This window comes from Oryzias latipes, chromosome 21 (assembly GCF_002234675.1).
Source record: "Oryzias latipes chromosome 21, ASM223467v1".
Taxonomy (NCBI): domain Eukaryota; kingdom Metazoa; phylum Chordata; class Actinopteri; order Beloniformes; family Adrianichthyidae; genus Oryzias; species Oryzias latipes.
The window spans coordinates 18,062,029-18,088,290 of NC_019879.2; the positions used below are offsets into that span (position 1 = coordinate 18,062,029).

At 37.5% G+C, this 26,262-nt stretch overlaps 1 protein-coding gene across 3 annotated transcripts in view; it reads left to right on the forward strand.

The window, feature by feature from the left end:
- Window positions 1-258: 258 nt before the first annotated feature.
- sh3rf3 (SH3 domain containing ring finger 3) overlaps window positions 259-26,262 on the forward strand; it is a 108,668-nt gene continuing 82,664 nt past the window's right edge. For all 3 annotated transcript variants that reach the window (XM_023951219.1, XM_023951220.1, XM_023951222.1), the window contains exon 1: window positions 259-1,249. In XM_023951219.1, the coding sequence (XP_023806987.1) occupies window positions 821-1,249 (429 nt within the window). In that variant the 5' untranslated portion in view covers window positions 259-820. The remainder of the gene's footprint in view (window positions 1,250-26,262) is intronic.

The following is a 26,262-nucleotide window of genomic DNA, read 5'->3' on the forward strand; positions in this document are numbered from 1 at the left end:
CATCGACGTACAATCTTATAGGATGAATTGCCTCATCAATTGCAAATACCCACTGTGCCACTTACATCATTGTATTTTGGAGTGTTGAATCTGGACAGAGAGACACATCCACAAGGTGTCACCACTGACTAGTTTTTGACTGAACTGCCACTTCACTGATTTCAAATTGGAAGGAAGGCTTCCATTACAGACAGAATAAGAATATAAATTGGTAATAATTCATCTCATTTTTTTTTCTTTTAGTTATTGCATGCATGCACTTCCTTTATTTCGTGGACACCAATAGATTCCGACAAACTCGAATGATGAAACTTTTAAGATCCAAATTGAATTTGTGAGGAATTGGAAATAGCAGCGGATGTTCCTGGAGGTGAGAGGAACAGTCATGTTAGAATGATTGTTCACTCTGTGTGGAGGTGTGAGGGGGAAATGTTCACAAGTGAGAGGCCGCGCTGCTCATTTTTCTCTTTCTGTGGTTTGTGAGCGCGCACCGCAGTTGAGATGGGCGCGCGGGAGATGATGATGATGGTGATGATGATGAGAGCGTGACCTCACCGCTTTCTGCACAGCTGCTGGTGAGTGGTGGTGGGGGGAGACCCAAAAGTCGGAACCAGCGAGAACCACAAACACGTTGAAGAAGACGCAAAAGAGAGACGAAGAGAGAGAAGCGCGCAGACGGGTGGAGGTGGTCGCGGTGCGTCTGTGGGCTTCTTCCCACCGGGTTCACCTCCAGAATGTTCTGCGTCCCCGGGTGACTTCCACGATTTCTGAGTGGGGGAGAAAAAGTCGCCGCGGCATCTGCTCCGACACTCCAGCCCAGATGCTTACCCTCTCCACCGACATGGACGACTCTTCGTCGCTCTTGGATCTGTTGGAGTGCTCGGTGTGCCTGGAGCGCCTGGACACCACGGCCAAGGTGCTGCCGTGCCAGCACACCTTCTGCCGCCGCTGCCTGGAGAACATTGTCAGCTCCAGGAGCGAGCTACGCTGCCCCGAGTGCCGCATCTTGGTGGACTGCGGTGTGGACGACCTGCCAGCCAACATCCTCCTGGTTCGCCTGCTGGATGGGATCAAGCAGCGGCCGCAGCGAGGAGGAAGCGGAGGCGGAGGAGGTGCTGGGGCTGGTGGCACTGGCAGGCAGTCCCTACCCGGTGGTTCCCTGCAGGGGTACGCAGCGGGGATATCCGCGTCCCCTCCGGGCACTGCAGTCAGAGAGCTGCCGGTTGCCACCAGGAGCTCCCCCGTTAAGGTTGGTTGCTTTCCCTCCATCCATCTCAGTTGTTTTGATTGTGCCAAAATAATACTTCAAGTGTAACTTTGTGTCACTCTGGTGCTGCTCATTGAGGACAGGTGGACAGAATGCTGCAGTTGCACTTAATTGGCAGCATGAGAGGTTCCTTTAAAGAGCAGCAAATGTTTGGTCTGCTTGGGATAAAACAACTCCAGAAAATGTTACTGAAAGGATATGTTGGTCCAGATGTTCTTGATATCCACCTTCTGATTGTGACATAAGGACTATTTAATCTGAATTCAGTGGGCAAAAAGGTAAGAGCAGCATCCTCCAAAGTCAGATTTGTGCTGTTGCTGTTTTGCTCTTCTTATAGTCCAGTTGCACACAGGCTGCAGCAGTGGGAGGTCTCATATCCCACAGTCTGTGGGAGAATAATAGAGTCTTGTTTACTTCCTGTGTTGTGTGCCCAGTGCATCCTCTCTTGGCTGTGTTAGAGACTGTAGCTGCACTGTGGCACTCACACAGCATACAGTGATATCATCAATGCTGAGCGGTGAAATTCTGAGGAGAGAAAAAAAAAAGAGGAAGTCGGCCAGTTGTAATGAGAAAGAAATGTCTGTTTCTGATCGAATTCTAGATATCTGCTTAGCTATTTTGTGGTAGTTCATATTTACTTGTTTACGTGCTTGTAAACAAGCTTGTGTTCTGTTAGAACATTGATGTGTCAGATAAAATCCTTTTAGTTTTGGGGAAATGTTTACGGTTGGGGAAAACCAATTTTGAAAGCAGCTTTTTAGCATATTATACTTAGAATGACTAAAAATATTTTTTTAAACCTCAAATTAAACAAGAAAAGGATGCATGAAACCCTTTAAATGGTTGCCTAAGATAGAAGAAGGAAGTTGCACCCCACAGTATATCTAAAATAGATGAAAACAATGTTTTTTGCTTCCTTTTTTGCAGACAACATCCACCTTGAGAGGGGTGTTATGAATTTTTAAGGAGTGTTGATTTTTGGCTCTCGTTCATTTATAGCTGTGGAAGGGGATAGCAAAAAAGGGGGCTTAAACCAATATAAAGATGTTAATGTTTAAACAATAAACTAATAACCCCAGTTATTGCCCACTTTTTTATAGATAAGCTTCAGCAGATCTTTGTGAAAAAGTTGAGGGTGGTTCAACAATAAAAGAATGAAAGAAATTTTGAAATGTAGACTCACACATACACGTCTTTATTCTTGATTTTGAAGCACAAACATTCTGATTTACAGTTCTGACAGGAAGGAATGCGTGAACTGTTTTTGTGAATGAATTGTATTGATAGTTGATTGGCACACAATTGTGCTCTGAATCCTAAACAAATGAAATACACAAAGTGTGCATTTGTGTCTTAGCTGGGGCCAGTCTGTACTTGTTTCTAGAACTCCATGGGGAGAGCGTTGTACTGTGGACTTAACTTTTATTGCTTTTATTTCCGCACACAAGAGCACAGACGCCTGTAAGCCACCCCACCCTACCCCCACTCTTACTCCAAACAAGTAACCCTCTCCTCTTCCTCATTCTATTCCCCACCATGCAATCCCCTGCAGCCCCCTGGCCTATGTTTGCTCCAGGCACTCTTGGGACCTAAAAGTCTGCAAGGAAACTGTGAATTACTCTCCTGCCTGCAGGTTACACTCCTGTGTTTGTGTGGACTTAAATGTTGAACTCATCTGTGCAGAAACAAGTGGGTCTTTGCAAAAAGGGGAAAAGTTTGTGTGATGCCACCACATGCACACAGTCGCTTAAGAGCTTGGATGCTAAAACAGAGCACTTTATAGCTGAAATTAATTGTCGAAGTTAAGAATGAATGTGTTGCCATGGAAAGAGAAGAGGAAAGAGGCATGCTGAGTCAGCAGCAATACCAGCAACAACCCCCCAGCACCCCACCACCACCACTACCTCTCGATGCCCTTCCTTAGCTTCTGACGCAAACCTTTGCATCTTACCAATTATATTATGCCATGGTCATTTCATTTCCCCCAGCTGCTCTTTTAAAGTTAGTTTCTCAGAAATTCATAATCACAAAAACAAATAACATCAACAAAAATGAGATCATGGAGTCACAGGCATCTGTCCTTTATATTTACTGCGCTCAACCAACAGTTTTGGTCCTTGAATTGTGGTCTTGCTTTTAAGCTGTTGAAAAAAATGTTGTATTTTTCTGCTTTTGTTGACTTTGGTGACCTCTTAAGTAGTACATCTGTTGTTTTGTGGTGGAGAGGCAATCACACAAGTAATACAATGTGTTCCCCATGTGGTATATAAAACAAATCTTCTTATAAAACAGATTTTCTGTGCAATTTCAGCTGAGTGGACCGGAAAGCTTGTGTCTTAAAAACCATTGTTGCTGTTCTCTTTAATGAAAGGAACCAACCATAGCTTGTTCTGCATGTGAGCACAGACAGTTTCTGACAGTGTAATGAAGCTCAGTTAGAGCTCAATTCTGACATAATTAATTCTGATGCAATAATATTAATCATTCAGATCATTTGCATATGAGATAGAGTAGAATAGTGAAAGTAAAAACCAGCCATATGTTCAGCAGATATTACTTTCTAGGTTTTGTGGTGCTGTGTACCACATGGGGAGGGATAAATAAACAATATTATATCAAAGTGGATATGAAAATTAAGGCTAGAAATTTCAAAGGGGCAGAGCAAAAAGGGCCCTGGGTTTTGTAACAGTTAAAGAAAAAAGGTTCCAGCTCTGGTTTCAATTGGCGTGAACCTTTTGGGGTTCCAGAGGGAAGCACATTTTGAAAAAGAAAGTCACTAAAGAGAGATAATTCAGTCTTTATTTACTCCAATGGTATTTTTAATTTTACCTTAAGAAACAAAACAAGTATTTTTCACAATGGCACTGATTTTGTGTTTAGCTGGGGATGTGTTTGGTGTTAAAATGTAATATTCATCTCTAGTTCATTTACAAAAAGAATACTATCATTATTCAGCGTTCGATCTATTTAACAGTATATGTACTGTAGTTGAGTTTTTTGTTTTATTGGATTAAATAAAATATGTGTCACTGGATTTCTGTCAAAATTACAATAAGTGATTTAGTGAACAAGCTAATAAAAACATAAATTCTTTTATATTTAAATCTTTTTCATAAAGTGCCACACCTTGTAGGCATGCCCATATAATTCTAATTAACACATTTTTTATACCAGTTGTAATCCCTAGCAGCATGTTTAGGTTGATTGTGGAGACTCAGTCAAGAGAATTACACTCAGGCTGGTTTGCAGTCCATGTTTATTTTTCCCGCACGCACAGGAAACTCACTTGAAGGTGTTTTTTTTTTTTATTTCCGAGCATTGAATGAAGCAGATGCAGAGTAGTGCATTTATAGAAACAGATTACACAGTGATGGTTTCTTTTGGCTTTTATGATACAAGCTGTGTCAGGGCTTGTCCTCCAATTATATGTTGCTGTAAATACCCCCTACTGTGACAACCTAAATCTTACAACAATAGAAAATTCCTCAGATGGCTGTCTAATAAATACCTTGAGTAGTTAGTTGAGTAGAAGTTTGAAACAAAGAACATTCTTAAACTACAAATAACTGGGAAATTAAAATGTTTTGAAACAATGACAAAGGTGGCTTAGATCCATCTTGGGATATGAATGTTTTCATGGAGTGCATTATCTCTTGTGAGTGAGAGGTTTTATGCCTTTGGCAGTATCCATTTTACACCTCAGTGAGTATCCACAATTGCTGTTTTGTGATCATAAAGCTCTTCAATTTGCATCTGCAACTGTCTGTCAGCAATAGATTGAGCCTGAGAGGGGATTAATTTTGGACTGAGGCACAGTTTTCTGCACAGCATTCAGTCAACATTTGATGTGATCAAGAAACTGGTACATCCCACAGAATTGTATTCCTCTCAGATTCAGACTATCATTATGTGCCATCTGTGGCTTACAATCACAATAAGTGATAAGTGTCTAGAGCATTTCATAAAAGGAACTTGTGATGAATTGTATGCATTCAAAATAAATCAACCAGAAGAAATTGGACTGTTAAATGATTTGTCCCTAAATTGTAAGCACAATTTTTATCAACAAGGGCGATTGGATTTAATTTAGCTTTCATGTGGTTCTCCTCCTGTCTGTCCAGTTTCCATCAAAACAGAAGTTGCACAAAGACTCCAACCCTTTTTTGTTTCCCCACACCTGCAATTACCTGGTTGATATGGTAACACCTGTGGTCACTATGACAACAAATGGCAGTAATGACAGTATCTGCTTTCATCTCCAGTGTAAAACATTGCTTTACATTGGAATTCCGAAGGATTAGGAAAATTTTCTATTGTGGAAACAGTCCCTGTCATGTTCCTTTGAAACTGTCTTTTTGATTACAGTTCATTAAAAACAAAAAACGGTCACATTCCTGCCCTAAGTCAGCATTCACTTTAATCTACTCATAGAAGTTACAGGACTTTCTTGAAAGCGATGTAAGCTTCTTTAAGTCCCAATCCAATCATCTTTAGGTGTTTTGTAAAAGTGTTTCCAGTGGTCTTTTAATTGTGATTTTGCTGTTTTAGCGCAAACCCCCCTGTGTCGTTTACTAAGACATAGTTTCTGCAGGGCAGCTGTTGTCCATTAAAAAATCCCCCCTAAATTGTGGACGTTACAGTTGATGCGGAGTAAGCTTGCTCTCATTTCCCATCATTCATTTGTTTACATCAAAACTGTCCAGCCGTAGTGTTCTGAGCCAGATGTCAGCTTAGACGAGGAAAACAAAAACGTCCAGGATTCTAGTCGTCTTCAAGTAGATGCATCAGAATGGAGCACACCAGGGAGCTTGTGGCCTACGTCACAACTGAGAGCTTTTTCCAACAGCATTTTCATTTACTGCTCCTTATTCACAATTATTTTAATTTAAAAATACTCAAACACAATTTTAAGCTTAATTTTCTTTATACATGTCCTTCATTATGACAAAAATGGCACAAGAGCATGTTGAAAACATTTAAAAACACAATTTTCCTCTGAGTGCTTCTTTAAACTGTCCAGACTAGTACTAAAAACTCCACAGTAAAACACCTCTGCCTCCTTAGTACGAAACGGCTGCCAGTCAGTCGCACAAACACCCCACCTCCAGCATGGGCATAAACACATATTTTTATTTATAAATGGGCAAGCGCATTCATCCACTTTCATTAGTGTCACAAACTGACAATCTCTGCAGTAAACAATAACCTCCTAGTTGTTTCCTTTGCATACAACTATATTATTTTTACTTCATAAATATGTAACAAGCACAAAAGGTCAGACAGTGCTCTGGCAAACAAACCCTCCTCTGAAGTTTTAAAAACTTTACTTTTTTAGAAACTACTTTTCCATGGATGTGTGTATACACGGATTGTTAAAGAAGCACACAAAGATTCCTCTGATAGTCATTACATGTGTCCTGTTCTATTTTTTTAATGAGATGAGAATGCCATTAATTTCAGTGGGACCACACAATGACCCCCGTGCTGACACAAATGTTTTTGCATATGCTTCTATGTGCTCAGCAGTTTAAGATGAGCACTTTTTGCTTTCTTGGAAAAATCTTTCTGCACGCTTGTGTGATTGTGGGAGCATGTTTGCATTAATGTTTTTGTCTATAAAATAAATCTTTTCTACTGAAAGTGTAGAAGACTTTAGGGCCGGGTTGATCAAATCGATCAGAATCCATCCAATTTTAATACATCAATAATTGATCCGTAAAAGTAGAGATAGATTTTTTATGCCTTTCTTTTTCTGGTGACCTAACGCATAACTGCAGAAATGCCAAAATCTGCTTGCTTGATGCTAACGTATAATGGAATTTCCCATAGGATGTCTACTGCTAACGCTTGTTTGCCCTAAACATACATTGCTGACCAGATGGAGTGTGACGCTATGGTAGAGTTCTACCTAGTGGCCAAACTGAAAAGCCCTTCAGAAGAGGCATAATGATCTGCACATTTTTGTTGGAGGTTCTTTGTTTGAGAAATCATGTAAAACTGTGAGGTGTAAACAATCCCCTTGATTTATTATTTCACTAATGAATTTTACAGTATGTAAACTGTATCCGATTAATATGAATAGTAGATTATTAATGTATTTCTATGTCTATGTCTAAATGTGTAAACAGTGTAAATTTAAAGTCGAATCAAAACAAATCGGATGGATCAAAAGTATTAAAAAAATTGATCCAGGCTCTGGTGAATTGAATCAAATCAATTCTGGAAATTATTGGTGATACCCAGCCATAGAAGACTATGGAGAGAGCAGCCATGTTGTTGGTTTAAAGAGAGTTGCTCCAAAGGGAAGAGACAGGAAACAGAAGTTGAGGTAGCAGAGCTGAAGATGTTGAGGTTCTCTTTGGGATTAGCAAGGATAGATTGAATCAGGACTGAAGACATCAGAGGAACAGCTCATGTCAGATGGGGTTGAGATGTTTTGAGAAGCCACATTGAGATGGTTTGGGCATGTTGAGAAAAGTAAGTTGGTAAAAGGATGGTGAGCTTGGAGCTGCCAAGAGAGAAGCCTAGAGGAAGACCAGAAAAGAGGTTGGTGTGTGCAATGAGGAAGCAGAGGGGGCAGTTAGAATGCAAACAAGGAGAAATCATTCTATTAATGTGTGTGTTTACCACTCTTGTATGATGTTGTTTTTTGTTTTTTTGAAGTTCACCTTTACTGTCATCCAACATGATTAGGAGGTTTTGAACATATTACCATCTCTATGCAATTTTGTGGTGCATAGCAATGTGTTGATTCTGTTATTACCTCCAATGTAGGTCAGAATTATAATAATGGCTTGATGGTTGGTGGATGTAGACATTTCCCATTTTGGGAGAAGGTAGCCATTTAGTCTGCGTGTCGAGTCTTAGAGGTTGGTGTATTTTGGTTTTAAAGATTAAACAAACTTTCAAGCTTGAGTGCAGTTTCCAGGGGTGTAACCAGTGACACACCTTCACAAATGACCATGTGCAGACATAATGGTTTAAGTCCTTTTTGTAACATCATATGATGTGAGGACTTATTCTGCTTTAGGTGACTGTAAACAAAAAAGCCAGATCTTTTAATTTTATAATTTTGTATGTCTAGACAACTTGTTTTTAAATATTTTTATTCATTTTTCTTTATTATTGGATGGTACAGTTTAGATAAATTAAATATTCATACAAATTTTTCAATTTTTCATTCCAAAACTAACAATGTATGGTTGCAAAAATTGCTTTTTTTCACCAAATGAACCAAAACCAAGAAATTCTTAGCAAAGTTATGAATTCATCAATCAAAAATACATAAATAATTTGTGTTTTTTCCCTCAAAAACAACTGATTTAAAGGAAAATGTATCGAATATCTGTCTATTGTATTTTTTAGATAAGATAAGATTGTTGATCTATCGCTTAAATTTACTTTCTGACTCCAGTCAATGTTTTTTTTCCTTTTTTTTTTTTACACGTTTTCTCTAAATTTTTTAAAACTTTCGGATCTTAGTTGTTTTTTGTTTTTTTCAGATGTAGCACAGGAACCACACTTAAACAAAAAACCAACTGTACAATCTGATGTTAACACTTTAGCCTTTTAAAGTATTGTTTTTTTTTGACCTAATATGTTTTGTCTACGTCTCTGCATTTCTTTGTACAAATTCATAATCAATTACTTGATTACTATTTTGGCAGTACTTTAGGTTGTCAAAAATAATCACTAAATTTCACATATAAGTATCACATATACATATAAGTCATATAAGTTAGTTTTTATTATGGGTTGGTGCTGAAGGGCTGTTTGTTTACATTGCATGTGCCTCATTATTAACTTCAATAGTTTGGAACATTTCATATTTAGTTTTTAAATCTTCCTCAGACAGATTCACAGAAACGCTTTTATTGAACTTTTATTACATACATTATGTATACATCTTTACTGGTGACATTGTTTTAGACAGTGATGAATGACACACTGCATAGATTTAGGCTTTTATAGAGCTGTGCACACATGTTGTTAATCAATTATTAAAGTGTACTTTTTCTACGTACCCTTTCTGTGTTAATATCATTATATATATATATATATATATATATATATATATATATATATATATATATATATATATATATATATATATATATATATATATATATATATATATATATATATATTTCAAAACACAATATTACTATACAAACCATTTTTTGGATTTTAGTTTAATTGAGTTAAACTGTATTTCACTAACTAATATAGTATTTATTATTATGTTAGCAAAAGGGTTATCTTTCTTTGTATAAATCCCTGACAATACTTTCAATTTGAATCAAATTCTAACAATAAAGACTTTTTTTTTAAATTAAAAATAGTTTATAATTAACATATTTTTTTTAGTCATTTGATCTACTGTGTAAAATTGTTTATGTACATGTGTTTTTTCTCTGTAAAAAACCCTTTTTTATAGTGATGTGAAACATAAAATGTCATTATTTAAAAAAAACACACAATTTTACGATTTATTTTTCAATAAAAGTTCTTTTTGTTGTCAGCCCAAAAGTTACTGTAAAAGTCTGTGCCTGATCACAGCAGGTTACAGTGATGCATTTAGCCTCATTATAAATTCAAGGGTGGCATCAATACTCATACTTTCTACATATTTGAGTCCATCATCTCCTCCTCATTCTTCTCTGCCACAAAGTGCGTGCCTTCCTACTTTAAATTTTAAATCTGGTAGAAAACAGACTGTTGTCTTGGGAAGGGTGGATTTATTAGCAAACTAAAGTCTAAGGAGGATTTGAAACACGGCACCAATGGTTTTTCTTATTTCTTTAGCTTCTTCAACCTGCTGCTCACTCTCAAAGCTATACATGTGAGTCCATTATGTTGAGCTTATGAATATTTGAAAAAAACAAGTTTTCCTTTTTTTTTTATTATAAAAGCAGTTATTTTTAACAGATTACTCCAACACGCATCATAAGGCCAACACAAAGTCCCAATGTAATCACATTTATTCAACTGAGCGTGCAGCTGGGCAAAATCAGTACTTTTTAATTTCAGTTTGTACTGTTGGGTTAAAGCCTGAATGGCTTCCAAATACTCCTGTGGGACCATTGTATGGACCTGTAGTACAGTAAATAGTTATGCAATTAGACAGTGGGATAATGAATTTCCTTAAAACACTGCATGCCTTGTGTATTTAACACTGTGGTTTAAGCAAACATTTCTTTAAGAACAGATGAAGTGTAATAGGAGCTTTACATTTCACTTAATTTAAATGAAAATATCTGAGAAAAAAAGCAGGCAGAGATTTTGGTTTTATCATTATTCCTAAAAGTACAAAGTTTTAGATAAGCCAAGATCTTAAAGTACAAAACAATTCAAAACAATTTATAATTGAACAGTGTTTTCAGCTGGTTTTCTGAACTCAGAATAGATGGGGATTTTCTTGTTTTAAATGTGTGCTGTGGGCATGCTAATCAAAGGTTATTCTGGGACACAGCAGTCCACAGTTTTGTGGCTGCAGCACAGCTATGATTAGCTGTTGAATGAGGTTTTGTTTGCATGTTGCGCACCTAAATACATGTACATTTAAACCGATTGATATCAATGGTCATGACAGGTGTTGCAACAGATCTACAGTATGTAGTTTAAAAGAATTCTAACTGCTAATGTTTTTGTCCTGAACTCTGTTTACTTGTTTGTGTGTATGGAGCTATTCATATTAGTGTTGTTAAGGGAATCTGTGTCGCCTATTCTGTTGCTTGCATTTTTTGAGCAGTTTGGATTTAAGGAATTTACTAAGTCTTTTTTATTGAAAACATCTCCTAAGAAGCTTAAATTATAAATAAAATGGTATTTATTAGACAAACATTCAAATCATTACGACAGAGCACAATACAACAGCACAAAAAGACTGTGGAAATTGTTAGGTTGTGGGTTTCTGTCGGTTTTTCTCTCGAAATAGAACATGTTTACTATTGCTCCTGGCTGCATGTGGATGACTCAGCCTTCATTTAGCCCCCGTTAGATTTTTGATGTCTTTAATATTGTTGTAGCTGTAGTTATTTATTTATTGTAGTAGGCATAAGAGAAAGTGATCACCGTTGGGTTATTGATTTTCTAGCCCATTCCTTGATATGTCATTAGTAAACATTCTGGAGAATATTTTTGCACGTACTGCTTCATGAATCATCTCAGAACAAGACTCATTTGTTGTTGTTGTTTTGATTTTTTTTCGTCAGCGGTAGAACAGGGCTGACTCAAGATGTTCCTAATCAGCCTCAAACACACTCAGCAACTGTACATTTATCTATTCTTACGTTATTATTAATATAAGTTGTGCACAACTTACTGGAGAAAGGTAGTTTGCCATCTCTTGGTGGGTGGAGTGTCCCTACCCCAGTTGAAGGAGTTTAAATACCATTGTTCACGAGTGAGGAAAGACCGGAGCGTGAGATTGACAAGCAGATCGGAGCAGTGTCTGCAGTTATGTGGTCGCTGTACCAGTCTGTTGTGGTGAAGAGAGAGCTGAGCCAGAAAGCAAAGCTCTCAATTTACCGGTTGATCATCGTTCCACTGCTCACCTATGGTCATGAGCTATGGGTCATGACCAAAAGAACGAGGTCCCAGATACAAGCAGCTGAAATGAGCTTCCTCCGTACGGTGGCTGGGCGCTCCATTAGAGATAGGGTGAGAAGCTCGGTCACCCGTGGAGAACCTCGGAGAAGAATCCCTTCTCCTCCACATCGAGAGGAGCCAGTTGAGGTGGCTTGGGCATCTAGTCTGGATGCCTTCTGGACACCTCCCTGTGGAGGTGTTCTGGGCATGTCCCACTGGGCGAAGGCCCCGGAGAAGACCCCGGACACGCTTGAGAGACTACGTCTCTCGGCTGGCCTGGGAACTCCTCGGGGTCCCCACAGAGGAGCTGGAGGAAGTGGCAGAGGGAAGTCTGGCTATCTCTGCTTAGACTGCTGCCCCACGACCCGGTCCTTGATAAGCGGAGGAGGATGGATGGATGGATGGATGGATGGATGGATGGATGGATGGATGGATGGATGGATGGATGGATGGATGGATGGAAGGATGGATGGATGGATGGTGCTTAAGCATAAGAAGTCAATAAACTGCCAGCATTAAGCAATTGTAGGAGTTCACCTAGTTTTGGAAAATTTAGGGCAAAATCAAATTCTTTACCATTTAAACTAATTGAAGCCTCAGCCCCAGTGCTTTGTTGTGGATTTTTCACAGATTAATTTAGCATTAGACTGTGGCTAATCAAAAAATTAACAGGCTGATCATATATTGCAATTAATAATTTGCACAGGAAATCTCACTTCATGTTTAACTTAAAATATTATTATTTTGCTCTACTTTAAAATCCATTCAAATGGGTTCTTGTATGGTTAGAAAATCATCTTAAAAAGCCTAAAATAAAAGGTTCTAAATCTAGAATCCATCCCTAAGTCTCCAGACTGAGAGCTGACTGGCATCATCTAAAAATTTTTAGTAATTAATCAAAAGTATTTGAAAGTAAGTCATTATTAAAAAGTAAATATTGATCAGCCTGGAGGAAACATCCTTGGACCACTGTTTTAATGCATGACTTTGCTGATCAAAGTGGCCTGAAATGACTTTATTTCGGTTTGTCACATTTCTACTAAAGGACATTTTTACCACCTGATGCCAGGAAATCTCTGACTCTGGTAAGCCAAGCAAGCCACTGGGGGCAGAACAGCACTAGCGGGGTTGGTTAATTTGACATTCATTTAAAGTGAAAGTATTTCTTGAAAGAAGAAACACTTCAAACTGTTAGATTCATCAAAATCCCTAAGAGGTGAGTAGTTTCATGTTCTAAAAGAATATTTATTCTTGGCAGCAGTGGATGCAGCTTACTTCCTTTAGAACAGATGTGCGGCTGCGACCATCTTTTGTAAACAAACGTTAGATCAAAGAAAAATTTACACCATATGCACTTTTTAAATCTATGAAAAAAATTCACATAACGTTTAGATTAAACCTTAAATTTGCATGTTATTACTTAAGTAAAGAAAAGGAAAAAAAATGTTCAAAGTTCAAATAGTGCAGCATACTAAAAAAAAGCAGAAAAAAACTTAGTTTTAAGTTTCGAATTGGGTAAAGTTTGGGCATAGCGACTAACTGGCTGATGACATTTTTGTTGAGTGATTTAAAAGTATGTTTCTTCTGTTCTGCAATTTTAATATTTTTAAGGAAATCAGGCCTGAGTAGATTCACATAATAAAGCCATATCTTGTGGTAAGGCTGAGTTGTAAGCAGTATATTTTTAAAATATGTGTACAAGGGGTCCTGGATGTCTGTGTCTTTGCGAGGCTGCTCCGTCATCCATCATTGCACTCTACACCTTATTTTTAGAGATGATGTATTCTCTTTTCTTTAGTAAAATACTGCTGGTATAAACCAATCTGTGTCAGCATGTCAGCTAGAGTAAAGGTCGTCTGTATCATCAACTGCGTCAAACAGAATATAACCTAGGGCCTAGGCAAACTAGATTTTATACATGGAAATGTCACCACACCACTCGAAAGAAACCTTTACTGTAATACAGAGTTGCAAAAAGGTTGATTTAATCATAAATGTCACATTTGTGGGTACATCTGTTTTTAGATTTTGTTTGAAATGTTTTATTTACCTTTCCAAACCACAGAACAGTGCCAGCCACAGCAGGTGTCTCCCTCCCACACATTGACTTATTTTGGTGGTTTTTTTGTTTAATTTCAAGTGCTCAACTCATTCCAAGTTGGTAACCCACCTTTTCCCTTTTCTTTTAACCTTTGGTGTACGAGCAAGATCAGTTTCATGGTGTCACTCTCAATTGTGCAGTTAATCTGTTGTTTCGTGTGCAGCCAGTGCTGAAGCAGTCTTGTTTTATGCTCCAAGTATACTCCAAAACGAGCCTGTTGAGCTCAACATGGATATAATATACTGTATCTGGAAAGTTGAGATGTATGCAGTGTTGTCTCTTTGACCAATCTTAGAAAGTGTGTGTTCACATGTGTATTTTTACATATAAAGTCTTTAGAAAACAGTTGTTTATATGCCTTAAAATCAAGCAGCAGATATAAGTCAAAACAGAGGCAACTGTGAAAACCTTCAGCAGTTCTTACCGAATTAAGAGAATGAGCCGGCGACCCTGTTTGACAAACTTCATTTATTTAAAATACAGACCAGAGAATTCTCCTTAAAAGCCAAAAGCATTATTAGTTTTCATACCTGAAATGGAAAGCTGTCACACTCTTGAAACAACATGGGAGCTGCTTCTCTTCTTTGCACAGCAGCAAACGAATCAAGACATTCAGCAGTGTTTTCTTTGAACAGATAGAAATACAGATTAATAAACTAATGTTTATAATCCAAGCAAGAGGTTTGCATTAAAAATGTAGGCTCTGCTGTTAACCACAGAAGCAAGGAGATAATGGCTTGAGCTTGTTTAGCAGCCACAATTCCTGCAGGATCTCTGTCAGTTACAAACTGAGTTTTTAGGAGTGATTTTGGAATTTCTTGAACGGAAAAAGGTAGTTTGTTCTGGGGTGAAGAACTCCTGCCCCAGTTGGAGGAGTTTAAGTATCTCGTAGTCTTGTTCATGAGTGAGGAGAAAATTGGAGCGTGAGATCAACAGGCGGATTGGTGCGGTGTCCGCTGTTACGCAGTCGTTGTGGTGAAGAGAAAGCCGAGTTAAGAAAGTAAAGTTCTTAAATTAACGCTTGATCTTTGTTCCAATATTCACCTATGGTCATGAGCTCTGGGTAATGACTGAAAGAACGAGGTCCCAGATACAAACGGACAGAAGAGCTTTCTCCGTAGGGTGGCTGGGTGCTTCCTTAGAGATAGGGTGAGAAGGGATAGGGTCACCCGCGGAGAGAGCTAGGAGTAGAACTGCTTCTCCTCCACAGCAAGAGAAGCCAGTGTAAGTGGCTCAGGCATCTGGTCTGGTTCTGGGCATGTCCCACTGAGGAAGACCCAGGACACCATGAATAAACTACGTCCCTTGGCTGGACTGGGAACCTTCCTTCCCAGAGGAACTGGAGGAAGTGGAAGGGGAGAGGGAAGTCATGGCATCTCTGCTTAGACTGCTGCCCCCACGACCCAGCCAGAGATGAGCAGAAGAAAACGGATGATGTTTTTAGAGTTCTTTGAAAGATTACATAAAAGAAAGTGATTTAAGTGACTTCCATAAACTCCCACTGAAAATATACAGTCTAGTTTGGTAAAGTTCTTTGTGGCTAAAATGAGCAAATCAAAATTGGGTTTGGTTTTTTACCTACCAGGTAAAAGGGTGTTACTGAGTGACATTTATGTAATATGTAGTGAACGTATTCCATGTAAACTTTTTCTAATCACATTCTTTAACTCATGACCAGAAACTTTGATAAGCAGCTGTTAAACTTCAAGCAGCCCATCGTTGACAAAGAAATGTGGATTTTTTGCTACGGTAAAATTGTCTACTTATTTCGCACTTTTCTACCTTCCTTAAAGACCCGAAGTACTTTAGTGTCATTCAGTCACACAAACATATTCACACACTGACAACAGTTATATTAATAAATGCAATATTTTACATTCTTCTTTGTTAGATCATCAAAAGAAATATATACATTCTTCAACTAGTTTAATTAATTAATCTGTTTATTTTGTTTGAGCAAACCTTTTTTTGAACTTTAGGTTTGTATTAGGTATCAGTGTTAAAGCCCATCGTGTTCCTGCTCTTCGGCTGTTTATCAGTGTCATCTCTGGTTTCATCTTCTCCTCTTACTGCTCTCTTTCTTTCATTACTCTAAGCGTCGTCTGTGACTTATGTTCAGTCACTCGCTCAGGGACTTCCACAGAATGATTGCAGCCACTTCTACAACAAGCTCTCCATTCATTTGCTTTATCCTCCCTCTGAGAATTGGATAAAGTCCAGACTCCTCTTTAGCTCCCTTTTGCCACTTCTGCCAACCCTATTAAAACACCATAGGTCATCATGTGGAACTCTGGCAAAAGCTGCACTTTGCTGCCTTCCAGAAATCTCCTGCCACGTCTAATTCTAGTCCTATGTGACCTAATCCAGGATTTAGATATGAAGTGTTTTAGAACAATTTTAATATTTGTTATACATATCCTTAGGTTAGCATCCATTCCCTAGCTTTTTTTAAAACACACAATTATTTGTTCTTGATCTTACTTAATGTGTAAGCACATGTGAATCTTAGTTGGTTATTATTTGCTTAATGTTTATTTATAATGCACTTTTTTTTTTACAATTAAAACTAAAATAGAATTTATAAAATAAGAAATATATGTTCTTAACAAATTTATTTTCGCAGCAGTGTTTTGTGCAATATCAGTCTAATATATAAAATAAATAATTGTGCTTGGTGAAAAAACATCAAACATCATCAATCTCTACAGCAATAGTTTTAAATCTTGAAATCTTTAAACATTTCTGCAAATCTGAAGTGTTTGTCCAGTACGCACTTGTGCTCCAGAAGTTAAAGCCATGGGTAAAATAAACTAAAACTAGGATCACACTGAGAGCAAAGATGAAAACAAACTTGATGTGGATCATATTCCATTATTTCTTTCAGTCTTCAAAGAGACTGGCGATGGTTGTGATGGCAGCATTAATAAAATGGGAGGAAATGTGCTGGGGAGCCACAGGAGATACTGGCTCTGTAAAAAAACTGGGTCAGTGTCAGACCCTGCAGCCACGGCTTTCCCCATTCCTCATTATAAAAAACACATTTTTTCAAACATTAACCCATTTTTTCTGTTCATCAACTCTGTGTTCTACCTTAACCTCATTTATACCTTTTTTTTAGTCATCTGTGTTGTTCTCAGTTAAGAAATGGTCCAAACTGTTCTTTGTAGACCATGGTAGAGGGCACCCTAAAAAACTAAAAGGGATCAAAAGAAAAGAGGATTTAAAACCACTTGTGTTCTCCCAGGAAAAAAAAGTAAATTCTTAATTAAAGGAAGGAAAAAAAACTTTCTGTACTAAAACATTAGAAAATATTGACAGCAATTGAAAGGTTTTTCAACCATAAAATCGTGATATATTTTGGATAAACAGATTTGTTGTCTAATATCTGAAAATGCAATCTTGTTAAAAATGTGTTTTTATGTTTTATGAATATCCCACAGGTTTTATACAGGATATGCCCTATGGTCAGTGTCTATATTAGTGGATCATGATTCTAGTAATCTATGATTGGCTCCCATAATCCGGATAAGAGCTCCTGCAGCTTCCCTGTTCTTTGTTTCGTGTGTTTTTAAATAGAGCCCAGCTTGCGTCTGTGTCATGTCAGTGGCGCTACATCAAAGCTCTCACGGAGGCGCTTGGCAGCCGCCCTCGAAGTGTCTTTGGGCTCAACATGTGGCAGCAGTGCATCTAAATCACTGGGGAAACACTTGGTGACTGCATTCTCAATGGTCACCTGCTCAAGCAGATAAAAAAACACATCAGGAAAACAACTACTGGGTTTAATGTTTTTTTTTTTTTCTTCTTGCCTGCAGGTTGTGTTCCTGCTGTGCAAGCTCCTTTCACAACTTCACTAGGATTTTGTTTTTCTTCTTCCTGCTAAAAATGTTATCTGACGGGCAAATGACTGGCATGTTGGGAGAAAGGACTAGAAACTTGTTATACAACCAACACTGTTGACCTAACTGTCCCATGATTTGTTTGTAGGCAACTTTGAGTGTCTGGTGTTGAAATAATTGCGCAATTTTTCTGTCTGTTGCGTGAGTGCTTCACAAACAATTTCACTTGTTATGACATTTCATTTTGGTAGGAACAGATTTTGGGCTTTTTATTAATCAAAAAAGGAACGCTTTGCATCAAGGAGATTTTAGAATAAACTACAAAATGACACTATATTAGGTACTGAATATTAAAAAAAAAATAGTAAAAACATTACACGATAGCAGCTAATCTCTGACTAATGTTTGCTCTCAGCTCTTTTTTCTTCTTTGATTTATTTTGTCTTTGTTCTCACCTCTTTCACTCCCCATTCCTTTTCCTCTGTTCTTAAGTGACACTGCAGTCTTCCGCTGTATCTAGTGAATTCAGCTGCTCCAGCTTTTACTTGCACACACATTTTCCCACATTTCTGAGACATAAAACAATGTCAGCAGGAAGGCTTTTTCCTGGCGGCCTGTTTTTTTTTTTTTTTTTTTTCTCCCTTTTGTGTCGTGTATGATCTTGGATGTATTAAAAGAAAACCTTTGCAGTCACACTTATTTAGTTGTGCTCTTCCTTCCTTTTTCCTTTACCACCAGAAAATTGAATTTTAACTGCTGTTGTTTCCTGTGATGTCCCTGTCCCAGATAAGTCACTCACGAACATGAGCACAGTCTCATGCAAATGCATCCATCAGAAGCAATGTTAACCATTTCCAACAGCTTTCTGTCTTATAGGTTGTCTCTTTTATCCTAAAAGCAAAAGATCACCTATTTTCCACAGTAAGCTTTTTTGTATCCATTTTGGAATTACTTTAAGGCAAAGTGAGACCCTAAAACTGGGCTTTGAGAGGATTTCACCATGTCTACATGGATAAACTTTTTTTCTATTGCGTAAAATTCGAATTGAAAATAGATAACATTTTAAAAAGGTTTACATTGAATGGTTATCTCATAAAAGAGGCACTAAAGACATTTGAATATTCAAAAACTCAAAGTGTTTTGCCAAGCAGATAATAATTTGAAACATGTTAGCTCAAATGTACTCCCCTCATGATAACCGAAGGCAATTCTTCAGGCGATAATAAACAGCAAAAATGAATATCATAAAAGAGAGTTATTAGGGAAATAAAACTTTTTTGCTGGTTTACTGTCTCTGTGAGCCAGAACAAATGAATATGTCATGCGGATTTGGGCTGAAACACAAATCCATTTCAGAACTGGTGTGGCTACTATCCTTTCCTTTGGAAAAATGATCAAACAGCAAGGACGACAAAGCCATCATCCTCAAGCCTTTCACAATTTCTGTGAAAAGACTAGTTTCATTGTATTTTAATTTCAATTTGTGAAATTTTGGTGCGGTAAAAGGTCAACATACAACAAAAAAAGTGACTTTATGTTTTCCTCCATTTTTCCTTATATAAGAGATTTCCAACCTTTACTTTTACACCATCAAAGGGTAATATTTGCAACCTCGAATAATTTAGACAGAAAACTAAAACAAAATATCAGGTCCAGAGTGCTATGATTTAACACATTCTGAGCAGTCCAAAAATATTGACCACAATTTTCTTATTAATGGCATAATACATATTTTGACATTCCTTATTTCACAGTTTACCGCTTACCCCATTAGTTTATTAAGAGGAACACCTCGTCGAGCTTTATCCATTGCATAATAGATCATTGTGAGGTTAAGGCATTGTTTCAAGTTAATTCGGTTAAGAACTGGCACATTTATAATGTCACCACAGTGACGGGCATGCGCTGCATACATGAACACAGAGAGAAATGCAGGATGTGCTTTCAGCTGAGTTCAAATAAAACACTCAGTTGAACTTTTTTTATATATTCGAGAACACGAATTTATAGATTAAAGATGAGATTATTAAAAGTTCTAATTTGTCTGTAATAAATAAATTGTCGGTAACACAATTTTTTACGCCCCTAGTTAAAACAAGCTGGGTGCAAAGGTGCAACAAAAATAAAATAAAACTAGAGATAGCACACTTATATTGACAACGTTTGTATATTGCGTTTTTAATATCAGTTTAATCTTGTCAAAATTCTACCAACTAGGTTCAATTTTTTTTTCTGAAATATTTTGTCTGTGTAGAATTAGTGTCAACCCAGTGATCAACCCAATTACATGTCATTCAAACCAGGCATGTCCAGGAATAAAGGTGTATTTTTTAATAGGATTGGGCATATTGAGTACAATCAATGATTGTTGGGTCATTCAGTCTAAGGTAAAGTATGTTAAGAGATTTCCAGAGTAGCAGCGTGTGTGTTAAAGCCTTTTCAGTCCAGTCTCTTTGTTTTCATCTCCAACCGTTGAAAAAAACATTCACACTGTAAATTTGCAGTGTTCATTTTTACTTTTGGTTAGCCCAAAATATGCTTTGTCCTTTACAGACTATATTGTGCAGCTCTGACTGCTGTTCACCTTAATCATCATTGCATGTTCTTGCCTGGTTGCTGGGATACTAGTATCCTGTCTAGCAGAATGCCATATCTGCTGCATAGAATCCATAAAAGATAAATATTCTCTAAAGAATTGTCATCTAGATTCATTGGTGAAAAAATGTTTGTCATCACAATGCTTAAGAATAGTTCACTTCTCAATGTTTTGCTCAGTATCTGTCCTGATGAATGAAGCCTTCCTGACATTTTGTTTTTTAGGCCAAAGGTTCTGCAGCTTGTGACAGCCGTTTTTGCATTCATGGTAACTGGTTAGACACAACAAAAGCTCTCACTCTGAAATTCAGCAGACAACAGCCTAACTATAAGGTATGTATTTTTCCACTGACACACAGCAGGCTGATTGAACAGTTTGTTACAACAGATGGCTCTGAACCCTGCAGATGTTGGTGTGTGTCACTGTTGACAATCAAGAATACGGGTTTCTTGTTTTTCGTAATTGCATCTTATGACTGGTGTGTGGCTCACGAGACAGAAAGACGCACATTCATGCACTTAAGACATAGAAGAAGACTGTTTTCTTTATTTCTTTTCAATTTATATTCTTTTTTTTATTTAACTTGGTAAGTCAGTTGAGAACCAGTTTTCATTTACAATGACGATCTAGATCTTTGATGCGTGTTTTTGGAGGAAGCTGCACAAAAACCTGCACATGAATAAGGAGAACACACAGGAGGGACCCAGCAAGGCCTTCTCACTGTGAAGACAAAGTGCTAACCACTAAACCAGTGTGCAACCTATATTTTACTTTATGATTGTGAGTCAGTGCTTTTCGGTCGACCTCATTGGTGTCTCGTTAAGGTTTTTTCAGACATGTAATGAATGCTTAAATATGTGTGTATGTCTGTGCAAGTGTGTGTGTGTTTGTGTGTTTATGTTGCAGTAAAGACAGTGTTGGGAATGTCAGTTCTGTGGCAGCATTGTTCAGTCTTCCCTATATTTGACCTGCATTTGTTTGTTTTTACACACGAATGAGGCATTTCACAGGACCCCTTAAAAGGAGAATATAATGCCTCAAAGCAATTAATGTCATGAAATAATTAGCTGCTCTACTGACTTCTGTTGTGAACGCTTACGTTTTTCAGAGGTCAGGGTTAAAAATACAGCCTGGGGTTAATAAATCTGCTTTTAAGCACTTGTTCCTCATTTCTTATAAAGGGTAAATGTGCATTCATATATGCGATATAATGAACATTTTGGCAGAAAGTTCTAGCATCTCTTTTTCCTGCACATGTTTATCTTTTTTCCTCTTCTTTTTAAAAACAATCTTGTAATGATGCTGCAAGAGTTAATGGCTTTCTTGGCACGGACCAAAGATTCCCAGTGGGGTTAAAGTCTAGACTCTGTGGTGGCCAATCCTGTTGTGAAATCTGTGTCTGGTGTTTTCTAAACTGATCTCTCACAGTTTGAGGCCATTGAATTTTTGCAGTGCCATCCAAAAATCCAATAATTAAGGAGTTGAGTTGGTTTGTGTCTAAATCTTGTCAGTGGACCAGGTTGTGTTATCTGAAATGCATTACCTAGCTATGGAGCCGACTGTCTGAACAACAGCTATACTTTACGCAACTGTCACAGTTTTTTATCTTTCAAAAGGGAGAAAAAAAATCACTATTCATTAAAAATATTGGAGATGCTGCGTCATGTATTCAATGGGCGCCCTGAGATGGACTGGCAAACTGTCAGGCTGCACCTCCCATTCGCCCTGAAGTAGCTGGGATACATCCCATCAACCCCCCTGATCCTGCAATAGGACAAAGCAGGAACAGGAGCTGAACGGATGGATTCCATGGGCTTTTAAAAGAAACAGATGCCAAGAATGGAAATATGAATCTCATACATAAATAAAATTGGATTGTTTCACCTTATATTTGATATAGACTAAAGAAAATGCTGTCAAAGAACCAGGGCCAAGAACGGACATTTCTTTTTGAAAGGCAAATCTTAATAATAAAATAGACAACAATAATTGACTGAATGTATGCATGCTTCACTACAGTGACTGTATTTAGCTTTATGAAACATTGGAGGAATCTAGTATAAGCATTAGCGCAACATATGAACGGTTGTTCAGATAGCCATAGTATAAAGCAGTGTTTTTCAACCAGTGTGCCGCGGCACACTAGTGTGCCGTGGGAGATGGTCAAGTGTGCCGTGGGAAATTGTCCTCATTAACTGATCTAAAAACATTTTCCATCTCCAGGATTTCAGCTCTCTGTTCATCCAAACAGGCCCTGATAAAACACTGAGGAGTTAGGAATATAAAAGATGTAAAATACATTTTCTTTGCGTTTATTTTATTTTATTAAAGACATTTTGATAAGAATGACTGTACAGTACCGCGATTCAGCTGCACCTTCGGCTGTATTTTGGAAAAGTCCCGTCCCTTTAACTGTCTCCACCAATCATTCTTGGGGAGCTTAATCACATGTCATCAGTCTGACCAATCAGAAGTGGTTAAAGTCTTCACTTCCTTGTCCCGATTTAGCTCGTAAAGTCGCTCAGTTCTAACAAAAATAGCAGCTAAAACTCGTCTTTAGCGGTGTAGCTTTCCACAGAATCCGGTATCAGACCGTGGAACAAGTGAACAAAACACTGAAGCTCCGAAAACCGATCTCCAGCCGTTTTATGCACTACATCTCCCATGATGCATTGGGTCATAAGATTGACAGCGCACAAGGAGATCTGTTGTTAAACGTCTTGAAACAACGAACACACATCAATCTGTTTTTAAATCTTCTAACTTAACTTTTATCGCATTTTTTAGAAAAAAAAAAACAGCTGCAGTTTCCAGCTTTTTCTGACACAATTATCTCAAAAATGCATGTGAGATTGTGGAGGGACTGTAGATCAATACAGACCATGAGTTTCTCCTTTTTTTTTTTTTTTGGATGCTTGTGTGCCGCGGGATTTTTTTTAAGGTTAAAGTGTGCCGTGGCTCAGAAAAGGTTGAAAAACACTGGTATAAAGAACATTCTAACAAGTCAATCAAACTCTTTATGTCACCAAATCCATAAATTCTTCATCCTCTGTGTTGCTTTGAAAGTATTCCACCAAGCCTGGAAAAAGCCTGAACGGAGCTTCTTCTGTGATACTGTCAGTAATAAATACTGATACAAACATTTTCAGTGCCCTCTAGCTGTTCCTGCTATTTACTTTTCAAATATCACATATAACTTGCACCCCTGGCCCAACTTTGTAAAAGAAACGCAGCTGATATTCAAAAAAATATGGTATATAATACAGAGTAACCCAAGAAAGTAACCTTAGTCTTAAAAATATGCTTTACCCCCTAACTGTAAATATTTAAGTAGTTTTTAGTTTGAATTATAAACCACTATTCTAAAAAAAAGATGTATTTTTTGACTCTGTTGATATTCTTCCATTTTACTGCAGAAAAGTAGGGAAAATATGACTGTAAAAAAATTAAAGATTTATGCCAATGTGACTTTAGGGTCACCCTCCGCCATCAGTCATATTTCTTCAACTTGTATTCTTCTCCTGCTCAGTTAATCCAGTTCCAAATAATCTATTAATACAGTATAAGCAGGGTTAGACACTTCACGGTGTAATCTCAATTCAGTCCAATATAATCTGGGCCAGAGCCGCTCAGCTCACACAGAGAGTGAATATGAATGTGTTTCAGTCACAGTTGGGGAACTGATCCTGAATCCTCTGCTTGAATGAAGTTGTGATTGACCCACTAAGAGGACAGATGGAGGGAGGTGCGTGTGTGGATGTGTCTGTGTGTACCAGCAGCAATTTCCTCTGGCCTTGTGGTTTCAGTTGGCCAAACGGCTTGGTTTTACCTGCACACACACCCCTGAACCACAAACACACAAAGATATTGTAATTCGTCCAGCATTTTCAGACACCACCAGTCCTGGTGCCTCACTTTAACTAAACCCATAACTACAACTTGGCTCACCTATACCTTAACTTGAAGGTTTTCTAACCCCAAACTATGTCATTATACATCAATAAAACTTTTATTTTGCAAAAAAAGTTTTTCGCCCATTAAAAGCGGGTGTGACAAAGTTAGAAATGGTTCAAGCGACACAAAACCAAATTCACTAGGGGATTTAACATTTTGTATAAATACACCCATTTATGTTCCTCATTTATGTGCCTATGTGGGAGTATGAAGCAAAATGTATTTATAAATGCACCTCGCTGTGGCAGGACTTCAGCTATGATTGATTATTTAATACACACTGCTCTGTTAAAAAAAAAAAAAAACTGGGAACACATCAAAAATAGTTCCTCTGAACTGAGAAAAAGCAACAGCAGAGGAAAACAGAATCAACAGAGAAAGGTGGAAAAACTTGGCGTTTGGCTTGGTGACCTAAGTTTCCCTCACTCTCTGGAGCCATGCAGTTGCTCTCAGCTGTCCTGTGGAAATGATGTCAACAAGCAGCTGCAGCTTAGTACTGACGCTGAAAGCCCTGAGACACAAACACACACAGTCATGCATTATATGTTTACTGGTTCTGCAGTTAAGTTTCATTGAAATGTGTCAATTTAAGCCACAAGTCATTAGTCTCATGCTGGCATGCTGTAATTTGGGGGAAAACACGTTAAGTTGTAGCAGCAGAGTAAACAGAAATTTAAAAAATGAAGTGGAGAAAATTACAATATTTAAAAATCTTTAAAACATTATTTTTTATGCTAACTTAAAGATTCTATCTGTCATTCATTTATTCATTATTCTTTATTGTTATACACTAGGGCTGCACGATATGAGGAAAACTCGCGATATGCGATATTGGTAATTAATATCGTGATAACGATATAATTTGCGGTATATAAACAAATAGCAAAACAATCAAAAACATCATTTCGATTTTACTGCAACAGTTTAACAATTATACTTCAAATGACCCTCGTTGACGTAGGAGGCAAACATCAAACATAAAAGGGCTCATCTGATTGATCAACAACGTAAACGGGTCCTTCCGATTGGTTAAATGCATAAAGGGATTCATTTCATTTGTTCACTATTTCAGGCTGCCATGAGTTTGTTTTTGTACATTTGAGGTAACCATTTATTGCGATTTTCTCCGTCTTTTGCGGTATGCATATTGCACAGCTTGATGTCGCGATAACGATAAATGTGCGGTATATTGTGCAGGCCTATTATACACATAGATTTTATTTACTGCTCCGTTAATCACAGACCTTTGTCCCATGAGGTTCACAGCAACTTTATTAAGAAAACACTGAATTTTGTAACTGGTTATCTTTTTCTACGTATGTAAACACCATTTAAAACCAAAATGCTGCAGTTGAACAAAGTATTTCTTGTTGTTTTAATTAAATTCAGATTGTTAGACCAGATTTCAGTTTCTAAAACTGCCAAAGAAAAAAAGCAGAAAAAAGTTTCTTGAAGTTCTGAGGATGTCAAACTGCACCAGCAAGTTGAAGCTTAGAATTATGTGATTCCAAGATGTTGGATCAATTTATTTCTTTTATTTATGGATTTCAAATGAACCTGATACCTTGATTTTCTGATAGATAGATTGTAAATAATAAGAAGAGTATAACTTGGTATATTCATTCTGCAAATTCAGGTTAAGATAATATACTTTGTACTTCACTTCAAAAATGTGCATGCTCTTGTTTTTATATTTATATTTATGCTTTAGTTTTTTTGCTTTATGACTATGCAAAATAAGTTTGGCTCTATAAATGTGATAACAAAGAATTTGTGTAAGATGTTTATGTTTAAACCATTTTACAGCTCTAGAATTTGATAGATCAATGTTTTATTGTTTTTTTTAACCTAATAATCAGTATCAAGTAGTGCATTCAAATAATGCCATTGGATCAGATGAATACATTTCACAGCAAAA